We start from the raw sequence: 25,422 nt of genomic DNA on the forward strand, positions 1-25,422 counted from the left end.
ATAATGACATGCTAAAAATAGGGATGATGTAGCCCACAGGGGTGTAAAGCTTAATTTATACTGTGTGAGACAAGCCATGGCTCATAGCTTTGTACTGTAAATGCCCAGAGCTATGTGCCATAAGCCATGAGCCATGGATTGTCTCACACAGTATAAATTAAGCTTTACACCCCTGCGGGCTACATGATAATGATCAAAAACTAGTTATGCCTACTAAAGCATCCAATCCTTCTCCATTGTGAACAACAGATATAAAAAGCTAGATGCCTCGTCCGCCTCTGCAGTTCACTGGAGCGACGTGCAACAATTGTAGTCCAGACTTCCTGGAAGAACCAAGAAGACTTAAATAAGGTGAAGAAAGACACGCCCACACCACGGCTATCTGCCATGACACTTTCGGTGGCAAAACTCGCACTGTTGTTCGATGAATAACATTGGAGTCTATGAGTGCCAGCTGGGACAGCTCATGAACAAAAAAATATTCTGAACGATAGAGACCTTTGTTGTATAATCGCTCCAGGAATATAAAAGAAGACATATCACAGGTATTTTTACAATCACTTGCTTTTATATGTGCACGGTACATAATGTTATTGAGGCAGCTAAACAGCGGCAAGTATAGTTTCTGTCTCGGAGATATCGCGAGATTTGAATTCCAGACAGGGAATGGTGAAGAGTCTCGCGATACTAGCTCATTCAGAAACGTAAATTGTGCTCTTTAGATGCTTCTATGTTATACTGTGTACTCACCGAAAAGCAACACAGCAGAAAACAATGTGTGACATGTATTCTTTTATATTCCTGAGCTGAGTATTTTATAAAGGTCTTTATCGTTCAGAATTATTTTTGTTGTTCATGAGCTGCCCCAGCCGGCGCTCATAGACTCCAATGTTATTCACCAAACTTCCGGCGCTAGTTTTGCCACCAAGAGTGTCATGGCGCATGGCCGTGGTGCCAAAAAACACGTTGGTGTCCTTTCTTGCTGAGACATTCTTTGGGAAGAACCAAGGGACTGCTGCCAGTCAAGTGACTACTGGCAAATCACAGCGCGTCTTTTCCGGGACTTATCCAAGGACTACAATTCAATTCAACAGAGCCAGTTCCGATGTTGCCCGGGTCAGCTGTTCTTACAGGCTGCGTACGTAAAGACCCGCCCCCACCTGCCTCTGATTGGCCTAGCAACTTCCGCATGTGTGACGCACGTGGAAGCGATTCCCTTGGTCCCTCGATGCATATGCCCCAGAGCCGAGGGAGTCGTCTACCTTTCTATGTCTATGATTGTGAAGCTATTAATGTCAGACTTGCATTAAATAATGATACATACAGTATCTGTCTCTTAGCTATATCATCTGTGCTGTATTTGACAAAACATTTCAGTCATTTTGTTCCCCAGACGATACTTATTCCAAATGGGCATCAGGGGGCGAAAGGAAAGGACATGTTAATAACAGGTAACAGATGAGAGAGATGATAAAGGAAAGAGACCTACTGGAGACATCAGAGCCAGCCCCAACTTCACTCACTCCCAGACAGGACACTTTGTCTCCCATCACAGTGGGAAGGAGGAACTCTTTCTTCAGCTCCTCTGATCCAAATCTGCATGGACACACGCATGCACGGACACACATTTAAGGCAATATGCACACATGAACAGAAAACACATTCCTGTGCCCATGCACGTGAGAGTGGAGACACTTGAGCAACAGCAGCAAAGTGAATGTTAATGTTAAGTGTTGCAACAAGGCTAAACAAAGCATTGTTTCAACTCCACCAATGGTTTGAAGGAATACAAGGAGACCTATCTTGAAAAACCCAGGAGGCCCACTTGTTTTTAAAGCCTTATTTTTACTTTGAGCCTGGTTGGTTGCAGAACATTGCTATACATACTGTATGAAGTTGTTTACATAAAGTAATGTGGCAGCTACTGAAATAAATGCTGTTGGTGCATAATAATATAGCAAGATCATATGCATGTATACATACACTGATCTTGTTTTGCTCTTTTTTGCACTTTTTACTATTTTCTTTTTATTATTATTCTTATGCTTTGTCTGAAGGAAGCCGAACCAAAATACGTTTTACACTTATGTGCCTGTACACAAGATAACAATAAAGTACAACCTTGAACCTTGAATACTTCTAGACTAAATGGCAGGTAGATGAGCTAGGTGTCAATAATGCTCAGATAAAGCTCAGATTTGATCCTCTTTGTGTTTCACATACAGTAAGAGGCAACTGATATTATCCTAGATAAAGTACTATGTTCTATCCGTCTGTCTTTCAATGTTATATGAGATACTTAAAGTGTGGTTCCTGTGGAAATAAGCCTCGGCTTTCTAGGATCTCCTTTTAGTTGACCTTGTACCAGTGATTTGTACTGTCATGAAACTGTACTTTTTTCTATTGCAAACTTCTAATAAATTCTTCAATCAATCAAAAAAAAGCGATCCAGGAGTCCGAGTTGGTGTTGGCTAGACCACACTCTCACATCGCATACAGCAGGGGTCTTCAACAGGGGGTCCGGGACCCATAGGGGGTCCTCAGAGTTACTACAGGGGGTCCGCCAAAATCTCTCTGTGATAGGATGATTATTTTAAATGAACAACTTGAAACCTCGCATCACTATTCTGAGGAGATCTTTAGCCAGAAATAACAGATCTTCAAGCTCTCAACGCCTCACGCTGCGAGGCGTTGAGAGCTTGTAGATCGGCTATTTTTGGCAAATAGGTTTGGTGTAGAGGTTAAGTGGTTAAATGTCTGAAAAAACACATTAACACAAATCCAAAATAGACTGATTACAATGCTGTCGAACAACAAGTCTATGAATCCTGTCGAACAACAAGTCTTTGAATCCATCTATGAAATCCGTGAAAATCTGCTACACAATTTTATACAATATGTAGTGGGTGTCTCTGCTTTATCTCCCTCTAAGGGAGTCCTTGGCATACAGTATGAATAGCCTGCAGTGGAGCTGTTACAGGATAAGTGTCATTGCTGAGAGACTGGGTGAGCCGAAACTTAAATACAAAACATGATACCTAGTCTCATATCACAATGTCAATAATGTTAACATATTGCCAAGTGCTAGTATGGTGAAAGTGTCATGTACATTACCTGGCCAGAGCGGGAGTGGCCATGTCAGTCTGTACACCAATGGCCATTGGGATGCCTCCACAGCGGATGTTACCCAGTTCTTCTGACACTGCCACACTATAGCTGAAGTCCAGGCCCAGTCCTCCATACTCTGTACAGGACAGACAGACACACGTCAAGGCAAAATATCAAAATGCTCCGTCCTCAAATCCAAGTCTTCCCATGAGAAAAGGTTTCATGACGCACGCACGCACGCACGCACGCACGCACGCACGCACGCACGCACGCACTCTCTTTAGCTTCTATGGTAAGACAACATGTTCAGTTCACTAAGCATGGAGTATTCTTGCCAAATCATTTTGGCTATGTTATATTAAAAAGATATTAATGTTGCTTATTTTGATCTTTAATGGAAATGTGAAATCATGGGTGTCTGAAAATGCCATTATACTTCCAATTTCAGTTTCAGTCAGTTCTGTGCATCAGACCTAAGGTCCTTAATGGGGTTGAGCAATGCATTATCAACCATGTACAAATCTCCACTCCGCACATGCTATTTTCTCACACTCTCTCGTTGCATTACCAGACCTTTCTATTTCACTTTCACCATCTGTTACAGCATTAGCTGTGAATGGGCACAGCCCACACAGAAATGCACTAAGTACTAAGTGTATAGATGCTAGCTTACACATGCACACACTTTTGTAATGAATCTCAGACCTTCTCTAAAGTCCTCAGTGGTAAACAGACCCTGCCAGCTGCTACCTTGAGAAAAGCTAAATTACTTGGTGGGATAAAAATGTGTGTGGGAACTACTCCAATGGAAGAAAGGAATGAAGTGTCAAAAAACTGTATACATAATACAATTTCACTGCAAGCTGATGTAAATCGTGTCTAGTCTCCATAGTCTTGGAGTCTTGGACACAGAAGAATTGGAGCGCAGGATGAAGATCGGCCTCAAGCTTGGGAGGAAAAAATTACTGCCCATTGCCAGTGTGAAGTTGCTCAAGGTAGTTGAGGACTTCAAATATCTCATTGCCCCGACTGCCTCAGAACAGGATCTGAAGGTCCCATACCTTGTATGGGATTAGGAGAGTGTATAAATCTGGAGGAGGAGTTGATAGCTTATAGCTACAGTGGAGTCAGTACTACTGTACAGGGCAGAGATATGGATGCTCATTGCACAGCAGGAACAGTACCTGGATGCCATGGATGGTGTCTACATAAGAATGTTATGAAAGGCCCTTGATGTCACATGGGCAGACCTGATGTCACATGGGCAGACCACATCAGAAACACAACCCTCGGCCCGGGCCGCTGGCCTAGCGGTCCGGGAACTAAGGCTCTAATGTAGCCTTAATATGGCTTGCGGGTTCAAGTCCCATTCTCGACCATAGACATAAAAGGTAGACGCCTCCTCCGGCTCTGGGGCGTTGGTAAAAGAGGACTGGCAAGCTTCCGGAATTCTAAAGAACGCTTCACAGAACGGGATGCTCGGTAGGCCAATCAGATGTTCATCTCTATACTTTACACTTTCAATAAAGGCAGAAAAGACCCCCAAAAAATCTCATTGTAGGCCTCCCACAGGTCAGAGACAAGGTCAGAGAGAGAAAGATGAGGTTGGCAGGGCACTGTGTCAGGCACCCAGAACTGGTACACTGACACAATGAGCGTCCAACAAATAAGAGGCTAATAAAACGGGGAAAGGATATTATAGAAGTCTATTAAAGAATGCACACATTGGGAGCCAACCCAATTAGCGCAGCTGGGGCAGCTGGAGCAGAAAGAGGTGCACCACCTACAGTATAGACTCACTGAGGCGTGACAGCGGAGCTAATGTAACAACTCTGCAGAGATCAAGCCCTTGGTGCTAGAGAGTGGAGGGCAGTGATTCCCGCGTTGGTGTCAGCTAGTCTTGCATTGCATTGCACAGGAGTATTACACTACTAGCTACAGTTGCCAGTGACTGCATTAGCAAGTTAATTTTGTCTGTTAATTTCAGAACAAAAATTATAAATCACAAAAAAAAAGGAATTGTCGTGGATATCTATTGTGAACTGTGCGTAATTTGTTGATAAATTATGATAAAATATTGTAGTTAACTTTGGCTGTTTATGTCTGTGGTGACTGGTGACAGTCAAGGATTTAGCTTATACTGTAATAAGATACTAAGTAGGTGTTGCCCTCCCATCCCTTATACTCCCCCAACCACAGAATCTCTTCAAAGCATGTTACTGCGCCTATGGCAAATTTATGGACTTCTTCTGCCCGTTTTGAAAATCCAATTCCACTGTAATCCATTTGGGACTACTTATGATGATGGATAATCACTCATGAATGGGGACACAGTACCAGACATTTAAGATGACAGATAGTCATTTAACGTTACTAAATATGTCAGTCGCCGTATAATGAATAGTAATGTCACCTGGCAATGAAAAGTATGAGACAATGCAACACATGGGGCTCTACACTTCCAGATGAAAGGGTCAACATTACCTGTCAGCGTACCCATCAGATGATGGAAATAACAGGGGGAGATAGACAGAGACAGACGGAGTGAGAGAGTGAGACAGAGGGAAAGAGACATGTTGTAAAATAAGCAAACAAGGGAAAGGAGGGAGCCAAAAAAGAGAGGAAGCAAGCGCAGCTGTGCCGTGATAAGTCTGTGACAGTTCTGGAAACCCTGTGGTTGACAATGTGGACAAAGGGAAGGGCAGTGGTTTCACCCACTTTTTACAAAACAGCTGGCTCTGTAGGTGACCAAGTAAGCAACACAGACAGACTGTGGTAAAGACAAGCAAATAAAACTGTGGCTGCTGTGAACTATATGGAGTACATGTTCCTCTGATTCTGTGAGCAACGATGTTGACTTAAAAAATAAGAGTTGGGGCTTTAATGTGCACCACAGACAGTTTTTAAGTTGCTTGATTCAATATTAATATTGTATGTTCATTTTATCTGACACGTCCTATATAAACCCATTCTAACTGATCTCGTCCTCGGTTCTTCTAATGCATGAGGGGCGTGTTTTTTTTCTTCTTCTACAATTATTTATTTAATTTATTGCATTTTTTTAAATTCATATTAAACACATTATTATTTGTGTTATTATTATCTTGTTGTATACATATTATTTCTAATGTTATTAGCCCAGTCTTGCGGAACATGCCACACTATCATTTCATTGCTTGTATATTAGTGAATGACAAATAAAGTAAACTCCTCTTTATTCTTAAAGGAAAATTAAAGGACAACTTTGTTTTTTTACAACAAAGAGTTCATATTTTAGATTGTAAATAGAGAAAAGAAAAAGTGAGTGTTAAAATGTTTTAATTTGCTTCGTTCTATTGTTTTATCACGTTTACCGTGTTAAAATGTGGGCATGTGTAAAGGGAAAAAATAAGACAAAAAAGTAAAGCCTGTATATGAACAGTATGATGATGATTAATGTGAAGAGATGATGGATGCCAGTGTGTTTTTGTTTGTGTGAAAAAATCAATAAAAACTGAGTGAAAAAAAAAAAAAAAAAATGTGGGCATGTGTACAAGTGGCTAAATATGTCTTTTTAGACACAATAAGCCAGCAGTTTCTTTATTGCTATTTTCAGTAACACTGCTAGCCCCCATAAGTCACATCCAACCATGAAAGGTTGCGTTGTATCCTAGGAATGGGCTTATTCTGCGTAAAATGACATATTTAGCCACTTCTACGCATGCCCCCAACCACTGAAATAAGAATCTCTAAAACAATAGAAAGAAGTCAATTAAATAATTTTAACACTCATCTTTTATATTCTTTAATTACAATCTAAAATATGAACCCTTGTTGTAAAAAACTAAAGTTGTCGTTTAAGCACTATTCTATTGCATCCTTTTCTTTACATTTTGTCATAGAGAGTGAGAATGAGAAACATATACAGTAGTACACACACATAATATATATGTACATATTATGTAGTTTGATGTTACTTTTTTGTCAGACAGTGTATCATTACTAGGGCATACCTCACTGACTGAGATTTCCACTCTACTGAGCGCACCTTTTTAGTTCGTACTTTAAACGTGCATACCAACACGTACTGTATGTAAATAAGATGACACTAGTGTTGAAAAAAGTTGGGATGGCTCAAAGGCATGTGATAATTTATTAGACCACATTTCCTTAAAGGGTGACAACATGGCGATGTGGGACCTGTGAATCACTGCGTCTCCATGACGACCCTTGGCAACAATTAAAATGGATGCATGTGTCTAATGGGCTACAGTTTCTTACTGACGTCTTTTCATTGGAACATTGTGTTAATTAAGGTTGCACAATTTAAAAAACCAGAATATTTGTTATTACAGATATATATAAAAAAAAGAAAAACACTGTTGCACTCACCAGTGTAGCAACTAAGCCCTATTTTACAATTTGGACATAAAACATAGGAAATCTTAACACTTTTTGAACTTGTAGATCTGCAACCTTCCTTTTATTTTTTTATCGTTTCTTTAAGATTTCTATAATGATATGCCCAAAATAGGGATGCCGGGTTGAAAGTTGAAGGAGATAGTATGATCTTCACTATCATAACATTAAAATCCGCTCAGTGGAAACATGGTGTGGAATGCCAGGTTCAGTCCAGAAGGGAGGAGATGAGGCCAATGTCAGAGTGTGAACTCTGGATGCAAGTCTGTTCACATTTCAGAGGAAACGGGCAGGGAGCCAAGGGTCATCCCTGTCTTCTCCCAGTTTTGTGGCGTGGCAAAACTGAATGTTCTCATGTTTTAAAAGCCTTTCCTCACAGAGGGGAAGGATGGAGGGTGAGTTTTCTTGTCTCTGTTGTCACAGTGAGGGAGCAAGGTTGCTTCAAAGGTTGTTAATTCTCAACGTTTGTGTGAGTTTGCATCCTGCACTTAATCAAGACATCATAATATAAATTAGTTAGGGAAAGACAATGTGAGTAGGTTGTTAAAAGTTTTGAACTGGGAGTACATTACAGTATATGCTTATGTATTATCTTGTTTTGTTAAAAAACCTTTGAAACTAGGCCCACATATTGCCTCTGAATTACAGTAAGAGAAAGAGACCTTTGCACTATTAAAGGGCAAATGTGAAGATTTTTAACCTGTATTATGAATATCAATGTCTGAAATAACACTTTCTGTTCTGTGTATTGGGACAACATTTACATAAGCTGGTGGAGGTTTTCCAGTGCATAGAGCGCAAATAGACAGTTAGATCTCAAAATATGCAATGAGAAGAGTTGTCCGATTATCACAGCCTCTTCACAAGAGAATGATAGGATTCAGGTGCCATTTCCCCTGAAGAAAACAATGTATCTGCATTATTTTACAGATACAGTAGGGGGGAGATCTTCCTCTCCCTCCACCTGATGAGTCATGTAGCAATCAACCAGATTAACAAATTCCTAAATCCCAGTTCTCAGTGAGTGAGTCATCTATATCAATTGACCAAGGACAGAATTCTCAGAGTTTGCATCATTAGTCAGTGTTTCCAGCTGTTATAAAGTATATGTTATGATGACTATTTCAGAATTGGATTTCAGAATCCAAACAAAGCCAAGGCATTTAGAGCATATTAATAAGTGCTGCACACATACCATGCTTATTAAAAAAGCGATTTCTTTGATAGTAATTTTTGTTAGAACAGCTCTATACCATGCATGCATTGTATATCTCTCAGAAGAGTTATTAAAACATCTATAGTCAATAAAGTATAATGTTATTTGACTACCTGTATCATCTTCTGGAGTGGCTTCTTAGAAGCATACATTATAATAAAACAATCAGTGGTAGGTATAATTTCATATAAAACAAAATATGTAGGCTAAAGGCCCCTCCATACTTCGACCGAAACCGCCGTTTTCGGTCAAAAGGTCCTTTTCTACCATAAAATTATATCCCTCGGGACTTCTGAAAAGCATTGGACCGAACGAGAGTTCGGAAATTTGCACGTCGGAAAACACAACTCACCGAACATTTCGGTCGAAGTATGGAGAGGCCTTAAGACTTAAGAGTTGATGCACTAGATCAGGGGTGTCGAACTCATTTTGGGGTGAGGGCCGGATTGGATGAAAGGCGACTTGATGAGGGCCGAACCAGTCGCGGATCGGATGGCATGCACACTCGCTCACATGTTCGCTCTGTTTTTCTTCCTGTCGTCTTAGCCAATGCTATAGCTAGCAGTATAGCAGTATATCATTTATCATCATATATCATCACAAATTGTGTTCATTATTAAGTAAAATAGCTACTTTCATTATTGGTATTACAGTTGCAGTTAGGTACGAGAGATGCTATTTGTTTAAAGGAGTAGTTCATCCCCAAAAGGACTTTTTTTTCTTTGATTACTCACGCCATGGAGTTCAATAATATATTTTTATTTTATTTGTCGCATTACTAAGACAAAAATGTGATAATAGTACACTTCCCCCCATTGATTCCGGATGGGGGCCCAAATGCATTTGGGTCCCCATCCGGAATCAATAGGCATAGATAGATAGATAGATAGATAGATACCTTTATTATCCCAAGGGGGACATTTAGTTGTCCAGTAGTAGCACAGCAGTATACAGTTATTTACAAAGTTACAGAGACGTAAGAAAGATAGATAAGAGGGAAAAACAAAACAAAACAAAGACAAGAGCAGTACAGTACCAATAAGGAGAAGGTGCATCAATAGAGGGGGGCGAATAATATATAAGTATATATACATAAAGTGTCTTGCAAAAAAGACCATAGCAGTCAATGCTAGTTAGTGCAAACAAGTATCTCACTGTCATTGTTAAACAAAGCAAAAATACTCAGAAACTACCAACACTAACAACCTAATAGTGCAGTGTCAAAAATCAGTGCGAAAAAACGAAGAAACTAGGAAGCGTGTCACCGCAAGGCGCACCTGAGCACTCTTCCTGGAAGGTCCTTAGAGTTCAAAGTCAATACAGCAATTGTTCCTTAGAGTCAATACAGCAATGGTTCCGAAGTCTAAGTTAGGAAGGGAGACCTTTTCAAGCGTCCGTTATGTGTCTCGTTGTACAGCTTAAGGGCAGCCGGTACAAAAGATTTTCCTAATCTCTCACATCTCCGTACTGGGTAGGTAAAGCGGTCGTTTCCTCTCTTACTCCAGTAACTGGTGATCTCTAGATGGAGGGGGTGGGAGGAGTTCTCCAAGATGGAATCTAGCTTCTTCCCAGTGCGCACCCTGGTTACTTCCTCCACCCCCTGCAGAGAGGACCCAACGACAGAGCCAGCTTTCTTCACCAGTCTGTTTAGGTTAAACGTGTCACCTGCTCTGTTGTTGCCACCCCAGCATGTTATGCCAAAAAAGAGGACACTTGCCATGACAGACTGATAGAACATCTGTAGCATCCTATTGCACACCCCAAACGATCTCAGTCTTCTCAGGAGGAACAGCCTGCTTTATTGTAATCAAATTTCTGTTTTAGGAATGAGTCTACATTGGCTCCATGGCATTTTGGGGGTGAACTACTCCTTTAAGAAGTGCCAATAAGAATAAACCATTTGATAATAGAATAATTCAATTCCTGATCTCTGCTATAATTTGTAAATGGCTAAAAAAAAAATATTATTGATGCAGGACAATAATTATTTTTATTGTATTTTATAATAAAAAGAATAAAAGTAATGAACAATAATGGCATATTCAGAAAATATCTGAATAATAAAACTTTTACATTTTATTATTAATATATTTTTTAAATAAGTTATTTTCTTAACAACATTAATTTCCATGTCTAATATGTGTAATCTTTGAGTACAGTTCGAATATTGTAGGTACGTTCAGGTATTATTCATAGCCAGACCCCGCACCCCATTCCTAGCAATGCTGTCATCTTCAGAGAGAGAGAGAGCTGATCACTTAACATTCCAATCAATCAACTCAATCACCGCCACCTGGTGGGAGAAACCTAGCCTGCAGTTCTTAAAACAATCATAACTCTTGACAGGAATGGGCTAGAGACTTACTTTTTTTTCCTAAATGCTCAGAAATATATGCTCTACAAGCCTGGGGCCGGATTGAATCACCTCCGGATCCGGGCCGGATCCGGCCCGCGGGCCGTATGTTTGACATCCCTGCACTAGATAGAGCAAGGTGCTTATGAAAAAACAACTGCACAGAGGGCCTCTTACTGCAAGTTCCCTTGATGTTCATGTTTTACCTCCAGAACTGACTCTCACAGTGCACTATCCTGCTTATATACCACAGCTATAATGAATTGTGCTTCCCACATTCACTCACCAATGGTGGCAAGCTAACACCGACCGACTCATTGGAGGCAATGTGGGGTTCAGGCAGTGTTTTGCCTAAGGACACTTGTGGACATGTGGACAGAAGGAGCCGGATCATTGGACGGCCTGCTCTACCTCCTGAGCCACAGATAACTTGAGAAGTTTATTACAGTGTTACAGCAAATGAGTCTACATTCCCAGATGTGCAGCCTATTCTCGAGAAGCAGATACAAACGCCAGAGCTGTTGGTTATGGATAACCTTCTAGTTCAGTTCTGCCATATATCTTTTTAAAATATAAGATCAACTAGCTTCCCTTGTTCGTTAGCGTGCCAACATGCCTGGTGTACATGCTTCAGGATGGAAAAGTGGAGAAATATTTATTTTTCTTTGGAAGAGGGAGTGGCAGCACAATTGCATCTTCTCTTGGTGTGAGCTGCCTTGTTGAGTGGCACTGAGAATATTAAACATTATTTCACATAATCTAACTGTCATTTATGTATTTTATTACCATTAATTTAATTATAATGCACAACTGAGACCATAATATTGAACGGTTCATTATGTGTCTACACCTCTATAAGTGAATAACAAGCTATAGCAACAGCAGAAAATGAATTGGAAAGTTCTATTCTTTAAAGAAGCATAAAATATTCATTACACAGCACAAAACATGTAGGCTATGCTTTAAAAAAGATGCCAAAAACAGTGTCAAAGTAACATTTACACAATTTTCATTTATAGAGAATACAAACTCTGCTATGTTTGAATTAATGTCAACTTATTGTATTAATAATACTATTGCGTAATTTATATTCCATCATACGACAGTGTCATTAACAGCCAATCTATGCTCATCATTTCGCTACAGGGTTAAGCTGTTGATCAACAGGTAATCTAGTTTTAGCCTACTAATGCTCAAGTTCTGTTTGCGCAGCAGATTTTAATGCTCTCCTTCTTCTCTGACCTCCAGACTGCGTGAATCTTCTCAGTGGTTTCCAATGATCAACATACCCCATATTGTAAGGCAAAATATCAGAATAGATCATAGATATGATTCAAATCATACAAGTGGCACACAAAAAGAATGAATGAAAATATATGTTGGACTATGCAAATAAATTTACACTAGTATATTTTATATATATTGGCCACTCCAAAATGTCATTTATCCCTCTTCTATTTTCACTGAAATAGTATATGTTTTGTATATTTTGAAACAACCGTATAACATTTTCTTTCTTCTTTGTAAGGAACCAACCAATAGACAATTATCTTTATTCAAATGTGTCTGCAAAATGTCTCAGATTCTACAGCTCAACATCTGGAACAGGAATGTAATAGGCAATTATTGTTGGATCTTGATGTGACAAATGCCCATAATTACAGTGGGAAAATGTAAATACTAGACTAGCCAGCCATAATACAATATACAGCATAACATGAAGGGAACAATGTCAACAGAACCTACTCAAATCCATGACAATGAATAAGACAGTAAACACAATTCTCATGTTTAGTTTTTATGCCCAGCATCAATATTGTCTTGATGCATCTTATTAAGATTATTTAAAAACAATTACTGAGTATTTTTTAGGGACATTTCTATGTTAGCAATTTTGACAAATAGACAACTTAGATACCTTACCTACTGGTTTGGTGACCCCAAGAAAGCCAGCACTCCCCAAGATCTTGAAGATTTTGTGCGCAGGAAACTGTCCCTCTGCTTCCCACTGGTCAACATAGGGGTTGATGTCCTGGTCAATAATCTACGGAACAAGCATAGGAGAGAAGGCGCATAAGTAGGAATAGAACGACATACCGTGAAACAGTTAATTATCAATACAAATATGTGAGGATTAAAATTGGTGTGATGAAAAATGTATTGCGATACTCTTTTCAAACAGCAGCATAATTTGTTTTGCATATTCTAGATTTAAAAGGAATGGGTCTTTCTAAAAACAAATACAGTATGTTAAATCCATAACAAAGGTTTCTTATTGGGTACATTTAATACCGGCCTGTCTTGAATGCCTGATCTCTCTCCTCTCAGACATGCACTGTAAGATCTTGGAATCAATCGGATCTCGGAACGAATTTCCCAAGTACGTTGGGGTGACTGGGGTCCACTCATAATTCTGACATCCCATTATTCCGACTGTTAGGTTAGTGTGAGGTTAGGGATAGGGTTAATTATAATGGAGCCAGTCCGATAAACGGGATGTCGTAATTATGACATGGCTTGGTTCATTAGCGTTTGGGTCTGTCATTTAAATTAATTGCCAATCAAATGAAGGAAATTAATGACATGGGTCCTAGGGTTCAGGTCTGTCATTTAGGCCTTGTGAAGACAGAGGTCTTCACAACGCATTGGAGCCCAAAAATTGCATTTTCACTTTAGCCAGGCTGTAATATCAACACTTTACAAGGACTTGCATTGTGTGTGTGTGTGTGTGTGTGTGTGTGTGTGTGTGTGTGTGTGTGTGTGTGTGTGTGTGTGTGTGTGTGTGTGTGTGTATTTTGTAGTCACTGTAAATAAAATACAATATAGTTTTTGTCTGAAGTGACAAAAATGTAAAATAATCTAAAAATATATACATAATTTTGTGGTGTCTAAATTTGAATAAGAAATCGTGAGAAAATCTTGTGAATCCGGTATCTTGAATTATATCGAGTCATGTATCTTCATATTCCTACTTTGTATGTGTGAGTGAAAGAGTGTGTACAACTGCTTATCCCCAAGTGTAGCTTTGCAGTATGAGTAATGCTTCTTAGCAGACCACATGTGTGTTAGGAATATTTACAGTAAATCTATTGTACACAAAGGTACATTTTGGGTGTGTGCATGCTAACAATAAAATACAGAAGCAAAGGGCTATTGTTAGGAAACTGACTCACTACTAGGAATGACCTAGTGGAAGTAGTAGTGAATGGAGGTAAACAAAAAAAATAAGAAGAAGAATTATTTTTAGACAATGCCTTCCTGCTGCACTCCAGACTATGCAATCAGTGTCTGGCCAATATCTGGCACTGGCAGACTAAACAATATCAATGAAGTAGTCCGGGAACTGAGAGAAGAAATCCATAAATATTGCACTGTATGCTGTCTGAACTGTACATTATCTATCTATCCATCCATCCATCCATCCATCTCAACAATAAATATTTTGGGTCAACATTGCACCAGTTTTTGGTCGGTAAACATGCTAAAATAAGAAATAAATCAAAAATATTTTATAAAAAAATAAGCTTCATATATGTGTTTCAATTCAAAAATGACCACAAAAAGCGTAAAATAATGATAAAATAATAATTTTGGCCATTGTCGGGCCGACACTTTTTGTTTACATCCTAGTCTAACACTATCAAAGAATATATAGCTCCTTTAAATTGTCCACCAGATGGAGTGGTACTGGTGCATTAGGCACCAGTGTCTAGCTAGCCAAATTAAACAAAAATAGTCTGAAAAGATTTAGCCCACGTTCCACGCCCATGTCAATATATGACCTTTTCATACCAGTTAAGCCCGACTGCTGTTTCTCTCTTATGAGCCGACAGTATGTGGACAATATGTTTGCCAATGTTCCATTTGCCTGGCCCAGGAATGTTCAAACGTTTTTCAAAGGGGACCATATTTGAAATATGAAAATAGCATAGGGACGACTGTCAGTGTAACTTTGGACCATAAAGTCAAATTCAAATGCATCGCATTACAATTTTATTTATCAGTAGCATTTGTTGGCAGTGTAGTCAAATTTAAGTCACTCATTGGTGCTACGAACAAAACAAAAACAATGCTGTATTGCTATTATGTATTAATAGCACAGAATGTCTTTGATTTATTATTAAACATATCTGTACAATTAAATGACGTCAGATATGATAGATTAAAACTGCACTAAGCAAGGCGCTCGGGTGGTGCAGCGGTGAAGTCCCTGCCCATCACCACAGAGGTTGTGGGTTCAAATCCACCGTGGTGCATCTGGCTTTGTTGGGCGCGTTCGGAGGGGGGAGCCCGGAGGGGGGGATTATTGGGGGGAGTAGGACAAAGGTTCTACTTTCTCCCTGTGGGAACTCCTCAATGACAGGTGAGTCAGCATGATACAACATAAGTGACAACACAGAAATGTGTGGGGGGTGAATCAATTGGCAAAATGACTAAATTGGGGAGGAAATTGGGTAAAAAACGATTGGCTAACCACATGTTTAAGAAACAAAGAACACGGCACTAAGCAAAATCCAGCTTTTTTTATTTTTAAATTTGGGCAAGTGATGTTAAATTGCTTAAGCCGCTATGAGTTGTGCAATATATCTTGGGACTGGCCAATATTATCCCCCCCCCCCCCCCCCCCCCCCCCCCCCCGCCTTCTACTGTTATTTTCGAATTATGAAATTAAACTAAAGTTCATGCATAATCCCTGCACATCCCTGCCACTGCACTCTTTTGAAGATGGGGATGTCGAGAGGGGAGTTGATAATTCAGAATAATAAAAGGAGGAGAAAACGGTACAATCAGTTGGAGCAGTGTGGACGGGGCATCAAAGCCACCTCAGGTTATATTATTTTTAAGGGGCAGACAGAGGGCCGGACTGAGGTGCAACGGCGGACATGGCCTTCATGGCCTCCATGAAATCCCTGCCTTGATTGAAGGTACAGTACCACTGAGGGGTCACACAAATTACAAGATTGTCTGCATCATGTAACAAACATTTCACAGGGAGTGAAAAGGGGGTCTGCGTCTCTGCGAGCTGGCTTTGGGATGAATGGACCGTCCCCCCTTGTAAAGGAAATGAGTGAGCCTCGATACCATGACTCACTGGATGTGTGCCTGGAACTGGTCCACAGATGGAAAAGCACTTAGGACTGACCATTCTGCAAGACACTAAAGCAGTCCAATTCATTTTGTTGGAATTCAAGCTGCTTCGAAGAGAACATTATTACATGATTTTTCAGCCTACTTACTAAAACAACCTTGTCATGTTCAGCTTAGAGGATTAATGCTAATAACATCTTCCAACTATGAATAGTTGGAAGCCTAGCTAGCTGACATATAAGCCCACCCTGGCCTGCATACTGCAGCCCATAGCTTTACAATTTAGGCTATTCAGCTAAGTTAACAATGTTATGGTTTCTATAGTTTAACATAACAAAACTGAGATTATAACACTCCTACCTTTTGGTTTAAACACAAACTAGTGTCTGCTGTTCATGGGCTATAGCCTATGAATGAACAATGTGAAATGTTATTTTACTTGAGATTTTTACTACGGACTAGTCTCCATAGGGACTAGGGAGGCATGCATGCAACCAAGTTATGTGCAGACCTGGGAAGCAACCGTCAAGAAGTCATAGCCCATAGCAAAAATGCTACCAAACTTAAGTTTCTTTAAGTGGCTAAAGGCACAAGCATTGAGGAAAATCTTTCTCTGTCTGCCGCCCAGTGTACACTGGGCGGCACTGGGCGGCAGACAGAGAAAGATTTTAGTAGTGTGTGCTACTACAGCATAGCCCACCAGGTTCAGCACAAAACACTTGCTGATCACGTTACCCTGGCACTCACTGCTGTTATGAGTCACTCCCACCATTTCCACCCACAGCTTGAATGACTCCCTGCATATGCTAATGGTGAAATTTCATGTGCCTGTTCAGATCGATTGGTCAACACACTGAGGAGAAAAATGGATGAGGGCATTTCCACCCACAGCAGTGTTGAGTGAGAGTTCACAAAAATGTGAATTAACAGCTTAAAGGAGTAATTCACCCCCAAAATGACTTTTTTTCTATTGATTAGTCACGCCATGGAGACTAGAGTTCAATAATATTTTGAGTTTTTTGTCGCATTCCTAAGGCTGGACTCACACAGCTGCGTGAAACATCTTCTCTGTATCGCCTGAGAATGGCCACTGGGAGCGCCGTACTAATGCATTGTCAATGGAAGGTTGTTTGGTTTTTTGTCGTTGCCGTGTCTCAAGCTCAACCGCAGCCTGTCTTTTGGCCAAGAGACACGGCAACGACAAAACACCAAACAACCTTCCATTGACAATGCATTAGTACGGCGCCCCCAGTGGCCATTCTCAGACGATACAGAGAAGATGTTTCACGCAAATGTCTGTACAGCGCCTAAGACAAAAATGTGATAACAATAAATTTACCCCCATTCGTTCCGGATGGTGACCCGTTTCGTAACGGGTCACCATCCGGAATCAATGGGGGTAAATTTACTCTAATCAAATTTTTGTCTTAGGAATGTGACAAAAACCAAAAAATATTATTGAACTATTATTGTACAAAATAAAAATCTTCAATTTGACACCAAGCTAAATCTGTATATCTAAGTGGCAGCACTGCAAGAGTTATGCAGGAGAAGACTGATAGAGTTAAAAGGTTTTCCAAGATTGCAAAAAGTACATCTTCTGCCAATAAATATGAACAAGACTGAAAGTCTCAGACAGAAAAGTTTGGACTTTCCCCCTAGTGCCAATTCATACACTATGTTCAGGGTCACAAGCCTTAACCTTTTAAACAATGCTTCATTGCCATTTGACACCGTCGTGTAGTGGTTTGGTAACATTTGGAATCTTCTGCAGACTCATCATGTCCAGTTAAGTATAAACAATTCAATCTCTGAAGCTCTTACCGAATGTGTCATATCAATATTCAAAATCTTTTGTTTCACCTTTTTTTCGACATTAGATTCCGGTGGCGACCCAGGATGCTGGTCTTTGTCCACCACTGTAAAACTCTCGCTCATGCATCTAAGTAATTGTGAAACATAGCAATATTCCTAATTAGTTTTACAAACAAATCCATTGATTAGTAACCATGCCCTATAAACAGGTGTGTGGTTTGCCTGTCTGTGGCAAACAGACTGAGCAAGGGGTTTAACATTTCTGTTTGTAAGCCTCACACATTTGTGTTTTGGTATCACTTTTTGTTTGTATGTATAGCACTAAGGACATTGACTTTGAAAATACTTTTGCGCCTGAAACCTCTGTGGACATTCCCTTTCTTGAAGTCAGTGTGCAGTGCATTCTTTCCCTCTCTTCAAAGAATATTATTGCACAGTCTAACTCCTAAAGCTGTTCTTCAATATCTAAAAAAAGAAGGGGGGAAAAAAAGCTGTTTCTGTTTGATTTGCCAATTCTTAGGCAGGAAAGGGATGTTGGAACAAAGTGTGTGTTAGAAAGGAAAATGTAAGGTCAAAACTCAAAAGGGACATAATGTCTCTTCACAAATATTATGGTTTGTTTATGTATCATACCATAATATATGACCTTCAGGCAACCAAAGGTTGTGAGATGGGGTCAAGAACATTGTGTTGGCCAACTTGGCCAGGTCTGACAAAATATCCTCTCTGCAGTGCGTGTACTGTTAAGTAAGTAAGCCTTGCCGAGCCCTGAGGCCCATAGGGCAAGATCCTATCTCCTGTTTCCATAGCTTGAAGTAGACCCACTGGACATGAGGCTAGTATGTCGCAGGGGGGGAAATCTCGCTCTTTCGATGGGTCATTCTTTCGACTATGAGCGTCGGCAGGTTAGCTACTCACCCGCGTCACAGTTACTGAGGTTAGGGTTTGGGTTAGGTTTAGGCATAGAGGTTAACATTCACCCGCGTCTGCAGGTTAGCTTTTAACCAGGTTAACATTCACCCGTGTCGAAAGAATGGACCGTCGAACAGATGCTATGTCACAATATCGACACGCTCCCGTCGCAGGGACCCAGTCAGGGATCAAAGTCAAACCCAGACCTCTCAAGGAGGACACTCCAACCACAAGGCCACTGAGCTGGTAGGGCACTTTCTGCTTTTCCCTCGAAGTCACACCAATGAAAAGGTATCACTAAAAAGTGATCAGCAAACCTGACTGATTTTCCACATGTACAACACACACACACACACACACACACACACACACACACACACACACACACACACACACACACACACACACACACACACACACACACACACACACACACACACACACACACACACACACACACACACACACACACACACACACACACACACACACACGTAGCCCCTCAGTCCGGCCCTCTGTCTGGCCCACAAGTGATGGGTACTCTAGGCCAGTGGTTCTCAACCTGTGTGTCCCCACATTATTTTTGGGGGTCCCCAGATGACTAACTCAATGTGCAACATTGTTTTCTCACTCAACAGTAAACAAACCAATAATACAGTTTAAGTGTATAGAGGGTATATGCACATTTCTAAAGTGACAATTTAAGGACTTTTTAATACCTCTAAAATTACTAATTAAACATTGGCCAAATTGACAAATATCAGAGGCAGAAATTGTGAAAATAGCCAATCTACATGCTCACAACGCCTGTGAGCATGTAGATCTGCTATTTTCACAATAGAACCGTGTTATACAAAATGTAATGCCTCAACTCTTATCAGGGTGGCGGTGGAGGGGGTCCCCAGTTAAAATGTGATTACTGATTATTGTGGGGGTCGCGGCCTGAAAAGGTTGAGAACCACTGCCCTAGGCACAGCAGTAGTCTGGGCTAGTCTGTAGTCTATGAGAGTTAAATCTATTAATATGCATTTCCAATTTTCCAATATTACATTTAAGCCAATGACACTAACGCCTGACCTTGGACAGTCACTGAAGGATGTCATATCACCCCACTAGTATGTCAGGTTATTCTCTGCACCGAGTTATTTTAATAAACCCTACTCCCTCAAGTTCCCTTCACATTGTTATGCATTTCCTTTTCACATATCCATCCTTCCCATTATTCCCAATGTCAATTATTTTGGACCTGTGGGCATCCTTTGAGGGTTTAGTCACACCATAGGTATCCTTCTATAAACACAACATCTTTGTTTCCTTCCCTGAATTGGGCCCTTGGGTGTTTATTCTGAGATTTCTGTCTCCAATGGCAGTGAAGTAATATACAGTAAAGTCAAACAACAGAGAAGACTTCAAGGCACCTACGGTGATTTAGCAACAATATTTACACTGAAAGGCATACACAATGTGTCAAATGCTGTCTGGTGGTCACCACCATTTACTGTGAATTGTATTCCCATAATTCAAAAGTCGCTGGGTATGACTGAGGTACGGTTTGTCTAAATTTAATCTGTGTTTAATAGACTCATAAAAGACATGGGGACAGGGGAGGTGCAGGCAATGCATCAAAAGGTATTGCACTTGTTTACAATGCTGTTTTACAGAATTGTACAGTTGTAAGTCAAATAAGACTGGAAGGAAACCGTTACATTTTCACTGCTGCTTGATATACAGTAGAAAAGGAATTAGGCTATATTATGACATTTCCCCCGAAAATGTTTATATTAATCATCATTGCTAATAAACATTTATTTTTGTGATGATTAAAATGATAAGCATTTTTGTTTACTATGCCCCTAGTCTCCCTTTGTCACTAATCGGAGATCTCCGACTACCGATACATCTGGTGACAACTAAATTGTGTAACGGCAAAAACAGCAGAGAAAGCAATTCAGTTGTTTCCACTAGACTAGTAGTTTTAGCCCCGACATTCAATAACAAAAGGTATAGCCAGTGGGTGTGGTCTACTGGTGCCACTAAAAAACAATTAATGCCATTAATTTATATCAGAAATATTTATATCAATTATTTTAAGCCTAGAATGGAGCCATCCGGGATCCTGGTGAATCATGACCATAAAACCATTGATTCTGTGAAAAAAAAGACTATATATTTAATTATATAATACAATACTTTTAATAACCTTTAGTGTTTTTTTCTTTTTTTTTTGTTCCTCTTCACAGAATCGAAGGTTTTATGGTCATGATTCACCAGGATCCTGGATGGTTTGATTCTATGCTTAGTTAAAATCATTGATATCAATATTTTTTGTAAATCGCTGTGGGAAAAATGAATGGCTGATTGTTTTAATGACACCAGTTAAACCACACCCACTGCTATGCCCTTTTTAGATGTCATCAGATAGATGCATCAGTAGCCACTTAGGTCGTGGAGATCTCTGATCGTCTGGCTACACAGGACTACTGTATGCCCTGGCCTCAACAGCAGAAACAGACATAGTACTTTGATTGGCCTGAGAGCTCATTACACTCCACTCTGCAGTAATTATATACAATCCAATTTGGTATTCACTCTCACCACTAGTAAATACGGTTGTCAAACACTGACAATATGAACATGAATTGCCACAGTGTAATTATCTAATACCATCATGCAGGATTGTAATCTTGCGATACATCATGAATTCTCAGTCCAGACCTATCAGCCAGGTCTTCTGGGACAGGTCTGCTTTCTGTCCCCAGAATCAGAACTCAACATGTAGAACAAGCATTCACTTTTTATGCAACACATATCTGCTACAAACTCTGTTCTTTTAAATTAAATCTGAAAAGTTATTTTTTCTTTAATGAATAATTTCTTCTGAACCTTAATTTAATTATCTTGCTTGTTTTTTTTATCTATCCTCTTATTTTTTATTGTATTTAAATGCCCTTTTGTCTTGTCTGTGTCTAATGTTCTGTGTAAAGCTCTTTGAAATTGCTGTGAAATGTGCTAACACAAATTAACTTGCCTTGCAGAGAAATTAACATGCAGAGATTTTTACTAATACCGTACTACCGTCCGCGTCCATGGCACCAGCTGACACTACTCTGAAATGTCACAGGAAGAACTTTTTGTGGGTGAGTGAGTAGCTTAAGCCTCTATCAGAGTCCATGGTGTAGTTTTCTAGCTATCACCTAAAAATACATAACAAAGCCTAGGTGATAGCTAGGAAACTACAACGAGGTGAAGTGAATAGCTCTTCACCTTGGACTCTGATAGAGGCTTTACTGTGCATGTATTACAGAATATAGAAATTCAGTGGCCACATAGCAATTGGATGGCACTTTGTGTTGTATACGCTGCCTTCACCACATGACGGGCCTTGAATCGTTTAACCCTCTGTTCCAGTACCAATGCCATATGAAAACACATCAAGATCCAATATGTTTAGGGACCATGAGAGTTAGGGACCTAGGGAAATTTATGGAGGGGGGTCACTGGAGGAAAATAGGGGAGGGTCATGTCTTTTTAGTTTTAGTTTGAGGGAGGGTCATCAAATTTTACTTTGAGTCCAAGGGAGGGTCATCCAATTTTTATTTTTAAAATGAGCCCGGATTTTATATGCATATTTTCTTTACAGCTTTCCTGAATAATAGTACAACAATAGTCATTGACACCCCTCCGTTGCTTATCTTGGTTTTTCCCAACAGCTGGGCTATTGAGCCTTTCCCATTGTTCCTTCTATGTGTCAATCATTTAGCTTGGCCTATCCAGCCAGTAGGCGTGTGCAGTTTCTGGCCAATCACTGACGCTCTTCCTGGCAGCGACAATACTTTTAGTCAGAGGGAAAAGTTCAGAACACAACAAACATGGCGTCTTACAACATCAAGAGAACAAATGTGCGTACTAAAAGTTACTTGGATCACAATTTAAGAGCTTCGCTGCAGACCCTCTCTGCTGAGGAGAGTCTTGTCAGACTCGAAACTAAATTAGAGAAGAGCACGGACAACAAGAAGATCAGAGGGGTTAGGCAAGTCCTACTGGAATTGCGTGTGTGTGGCTGTTTGGATTTTGATTTTGGCTTCGAGGTTTTTTCGTCTTTTTTTCTTTCTCCACCACAACGGGAATCTTTTAGGGATAGTCTCATTGATGAAACATATGGCATCCCTGTTTTAATATATAGGGTTAAGTTCGGCCGGCAGTGGATCATCTCAAAGGATGGCAGTGTTCCAATGGAAAGCATTTTTCTTCACTTTCACATTTGCGTATAAAATTTCCCAGACAGATAGATGAAGCGGTGAGTTTACAGATTAAACATTCATAGCCTTCTCCTAAGTCCTGTAACATCATATGATATAGAAGTGGTAGCTTAAGTTCTAGAGTTCACTTTTATTCACTAAAATGTTATCTGTGAAGATAGCTCAGTGCATTAGTCGCTGTGCTAACGATCCATTCGTCCCGTGGGGCCGCCGGTTCGAGTCTCATAGGGGGAGGTGAATTTGCTTTATTCATGTTCTCGTATATAGTGCTATTATTACTGCAGTTGCGTTTATGAATAAGTTTATGTTTTTAGGGATCATTTTACTCATGTATAAAATGTTATGTTTTAGGGGAGGGCCATCTTCTTTTCTTTTTTTGGTTGGGGAGGGCCACTGATTTTTTCCCACATACAGAGGGAGGGTCATAGCATTTTATATCAGGGCATATACATTTCCTCCAGTGACCCCCCCTCCATAAATTTCGTTCTGTCCCTTAGCCTCTATCAGACCCAAAACTTTCGAATATTTTGTTATCGTTGGATAAGATTCTGAATTCCATGCCTTGAGAGCGTTCCATTTTCCATTCCTTGAGAGTGTAAAATGAAACCAAAAGACCAATTGGTTTCATTTTACACTCTCAGTCTCAAGAGTTAAAGATCTATAACTCTCCACTATTTAGCTGGGGACCACCTGGAACCCCCACAAGGACCACTGGTTGAAAATCACTGCTGTAACAGCATCAGTTAAGATTCAGAACAGAAGCAGGCTGCAGCTGAAGACTGCAGAGAGAGAGAGAGAGAGAGCAGAGCTAGCATACTGAGTTACTGACCTCTCACCTACTTTGTTTTATGAAACCCTCAGGTCAGCTGCCTGTGCTTACATAAAGTCAAACGAGTAAAGCAGCATTCTAGCACCCACACATATTAACACATTGCCGTTTATATTCAACTACAAAGCTCAGATCGAGCGTTAAGTGATTTCCATGGTAACTCCTGCTACTACTCCTCCATCATGCTATCCTTGCATTACCTTTCTCAGGGACTCCTTTAATGCAAAGTGCTCGTGTGTGTAGAGTAAATGATCAACCGTGGTCTCCGGGGAAGACGTGGCGGAGGCGGGTTTGGATGAAACATTTTCGGAAAACGACCGAACGCCACTGAATGACAATAATCTGAAGGTGTTTCGACAGGCTGCCAGGTTGTTGTTGAAGCGCCGGGCTCCTTCTCTGCACACTGCCATTGTTGACATGCTGCTGTTGGATGTGCGCACGCGCGAATGGTTCTTGTTAGTAGGATGGAGTTCAGGCGAGGCCACCCGCAGGGTAGAATCTGATGGAACTTGAACTTGAACTCTTATTTTCTTTAGCAGGTTGATGCTTTGCCACCAGAAGGTGAAAAGTAATTAATGCATTTAAGGGATAGTTCACCCTCAAAATGATTCGGCTACTCACTCACCCCATGGAGACTCGAATTCATTGATATTTTTTGAGTTTTTGTCGCATATATATATGACAATAATTTGAGGACACTCTTTGTGTCTCCATAAGAAACAAATTAAGCAGGCTCTTTGTGTCTCCATAGGGAACCACTCATCAAATCATTGGCATAGGAATGCGACAAAAACAAAAACAAATCTCCATGAATTCAAGTCTCCATGTGGAGTGAGTATTAGGCTACAAGTTATTGTTTGGCTGAACTGTCCCTTTAGGTTCTGTTCTTGAGTATTGAGTGTTATGCATTAAGTCTGATTGTTTGAGGTATCTTACTTACTTTTACAGTAAAGGGGAAAACCACCCATTTTCAATATTGAACTACACCGAGGTGACATCATCACAGAGTCACAGACAGTGTACTTTGCAATACAAACCCCAAAAGCAATCCTCTAGGCAACACAGAAGGGGGGAACTGTTTAAAGGTATATTAATAACAAAGTTCAATATTGAAAATGGGTGGTTTTCCCCATTAAGGAGGTCACATAAGCCTCTGGGCTTTCTTGTGACATGCTTTTGACTAAAATGTGCATCTTTTGTTTTGTAGGCTACATATGCTTGTTGTCAATAAATCAATCAGGTGGATTCCTGAATCCTGACAATGCTTTTCAACGGGAACAGAGCATATTTTTGCAGACATCCGTGCATGGCAAGAAACCACTCCATTCCTCCGCATTGACAGAATTCACCCTCATAGATAGAATTAAACTTTGATGTGACCGTGCTCTAAGTGAGTATTATTTTTAAGCTTTCTACCATCTCAGAGGCTTTTATTTTATTTTAA

General features: G+C 40.2%; 1 protein-coding gene across 1 annotated transcript in view; it reads right to left on the reverse strand.

Annotated features, from left to right (window-relative positions):
* The window catches only part of LOC308292603 (putative acyl-CoA dehydrogenase 6), a 31,959-nt gene extending 7,563 nt beyond the window's left edge, over positions 1-24,396 (reverse strand). The window contains exons 1-4 of the mRNA XM_080734989.1: positions 24,179-24,396; positions 12,999-13,119; positions 3,115-3,244; positions 1,490-1,596 (exon numbers count right to left, since the gene is read on the reverse strand). Coding sequence (XP_080591115.1) covers positions 1,490-1,596; positions 3,115-3,244; positions 12,999-13,119; positions 24,179-24,388 — 568 coding nt within the window. The 5' untranslated portion in view covers positions 24,389-24,396. The remainder of the gene's footprint in view (positions 1-1,489; positions 1,597-3,114; positions 3,245-12,998; positions 13,120-24,178) is intronic.
* Between the last annotated feature and the right edge of the window lie 1,026 nt (positions 24,397-25,422).

The sequence above is a fragment of the Nannobrachium achirus genome (assembly GCF_963921795.1).
Source record: "Nannobrachium achirus genome assembly, chromosome: 10".
In the NCBI taxonomy this organism is placed as follows: domain Eukaryota; kingdom Metazoa; phylum Chordata; class Actinopteri; order Myctophiformes; family Myctophidae; genus Nannobrachium; species Nannobrachium achirus.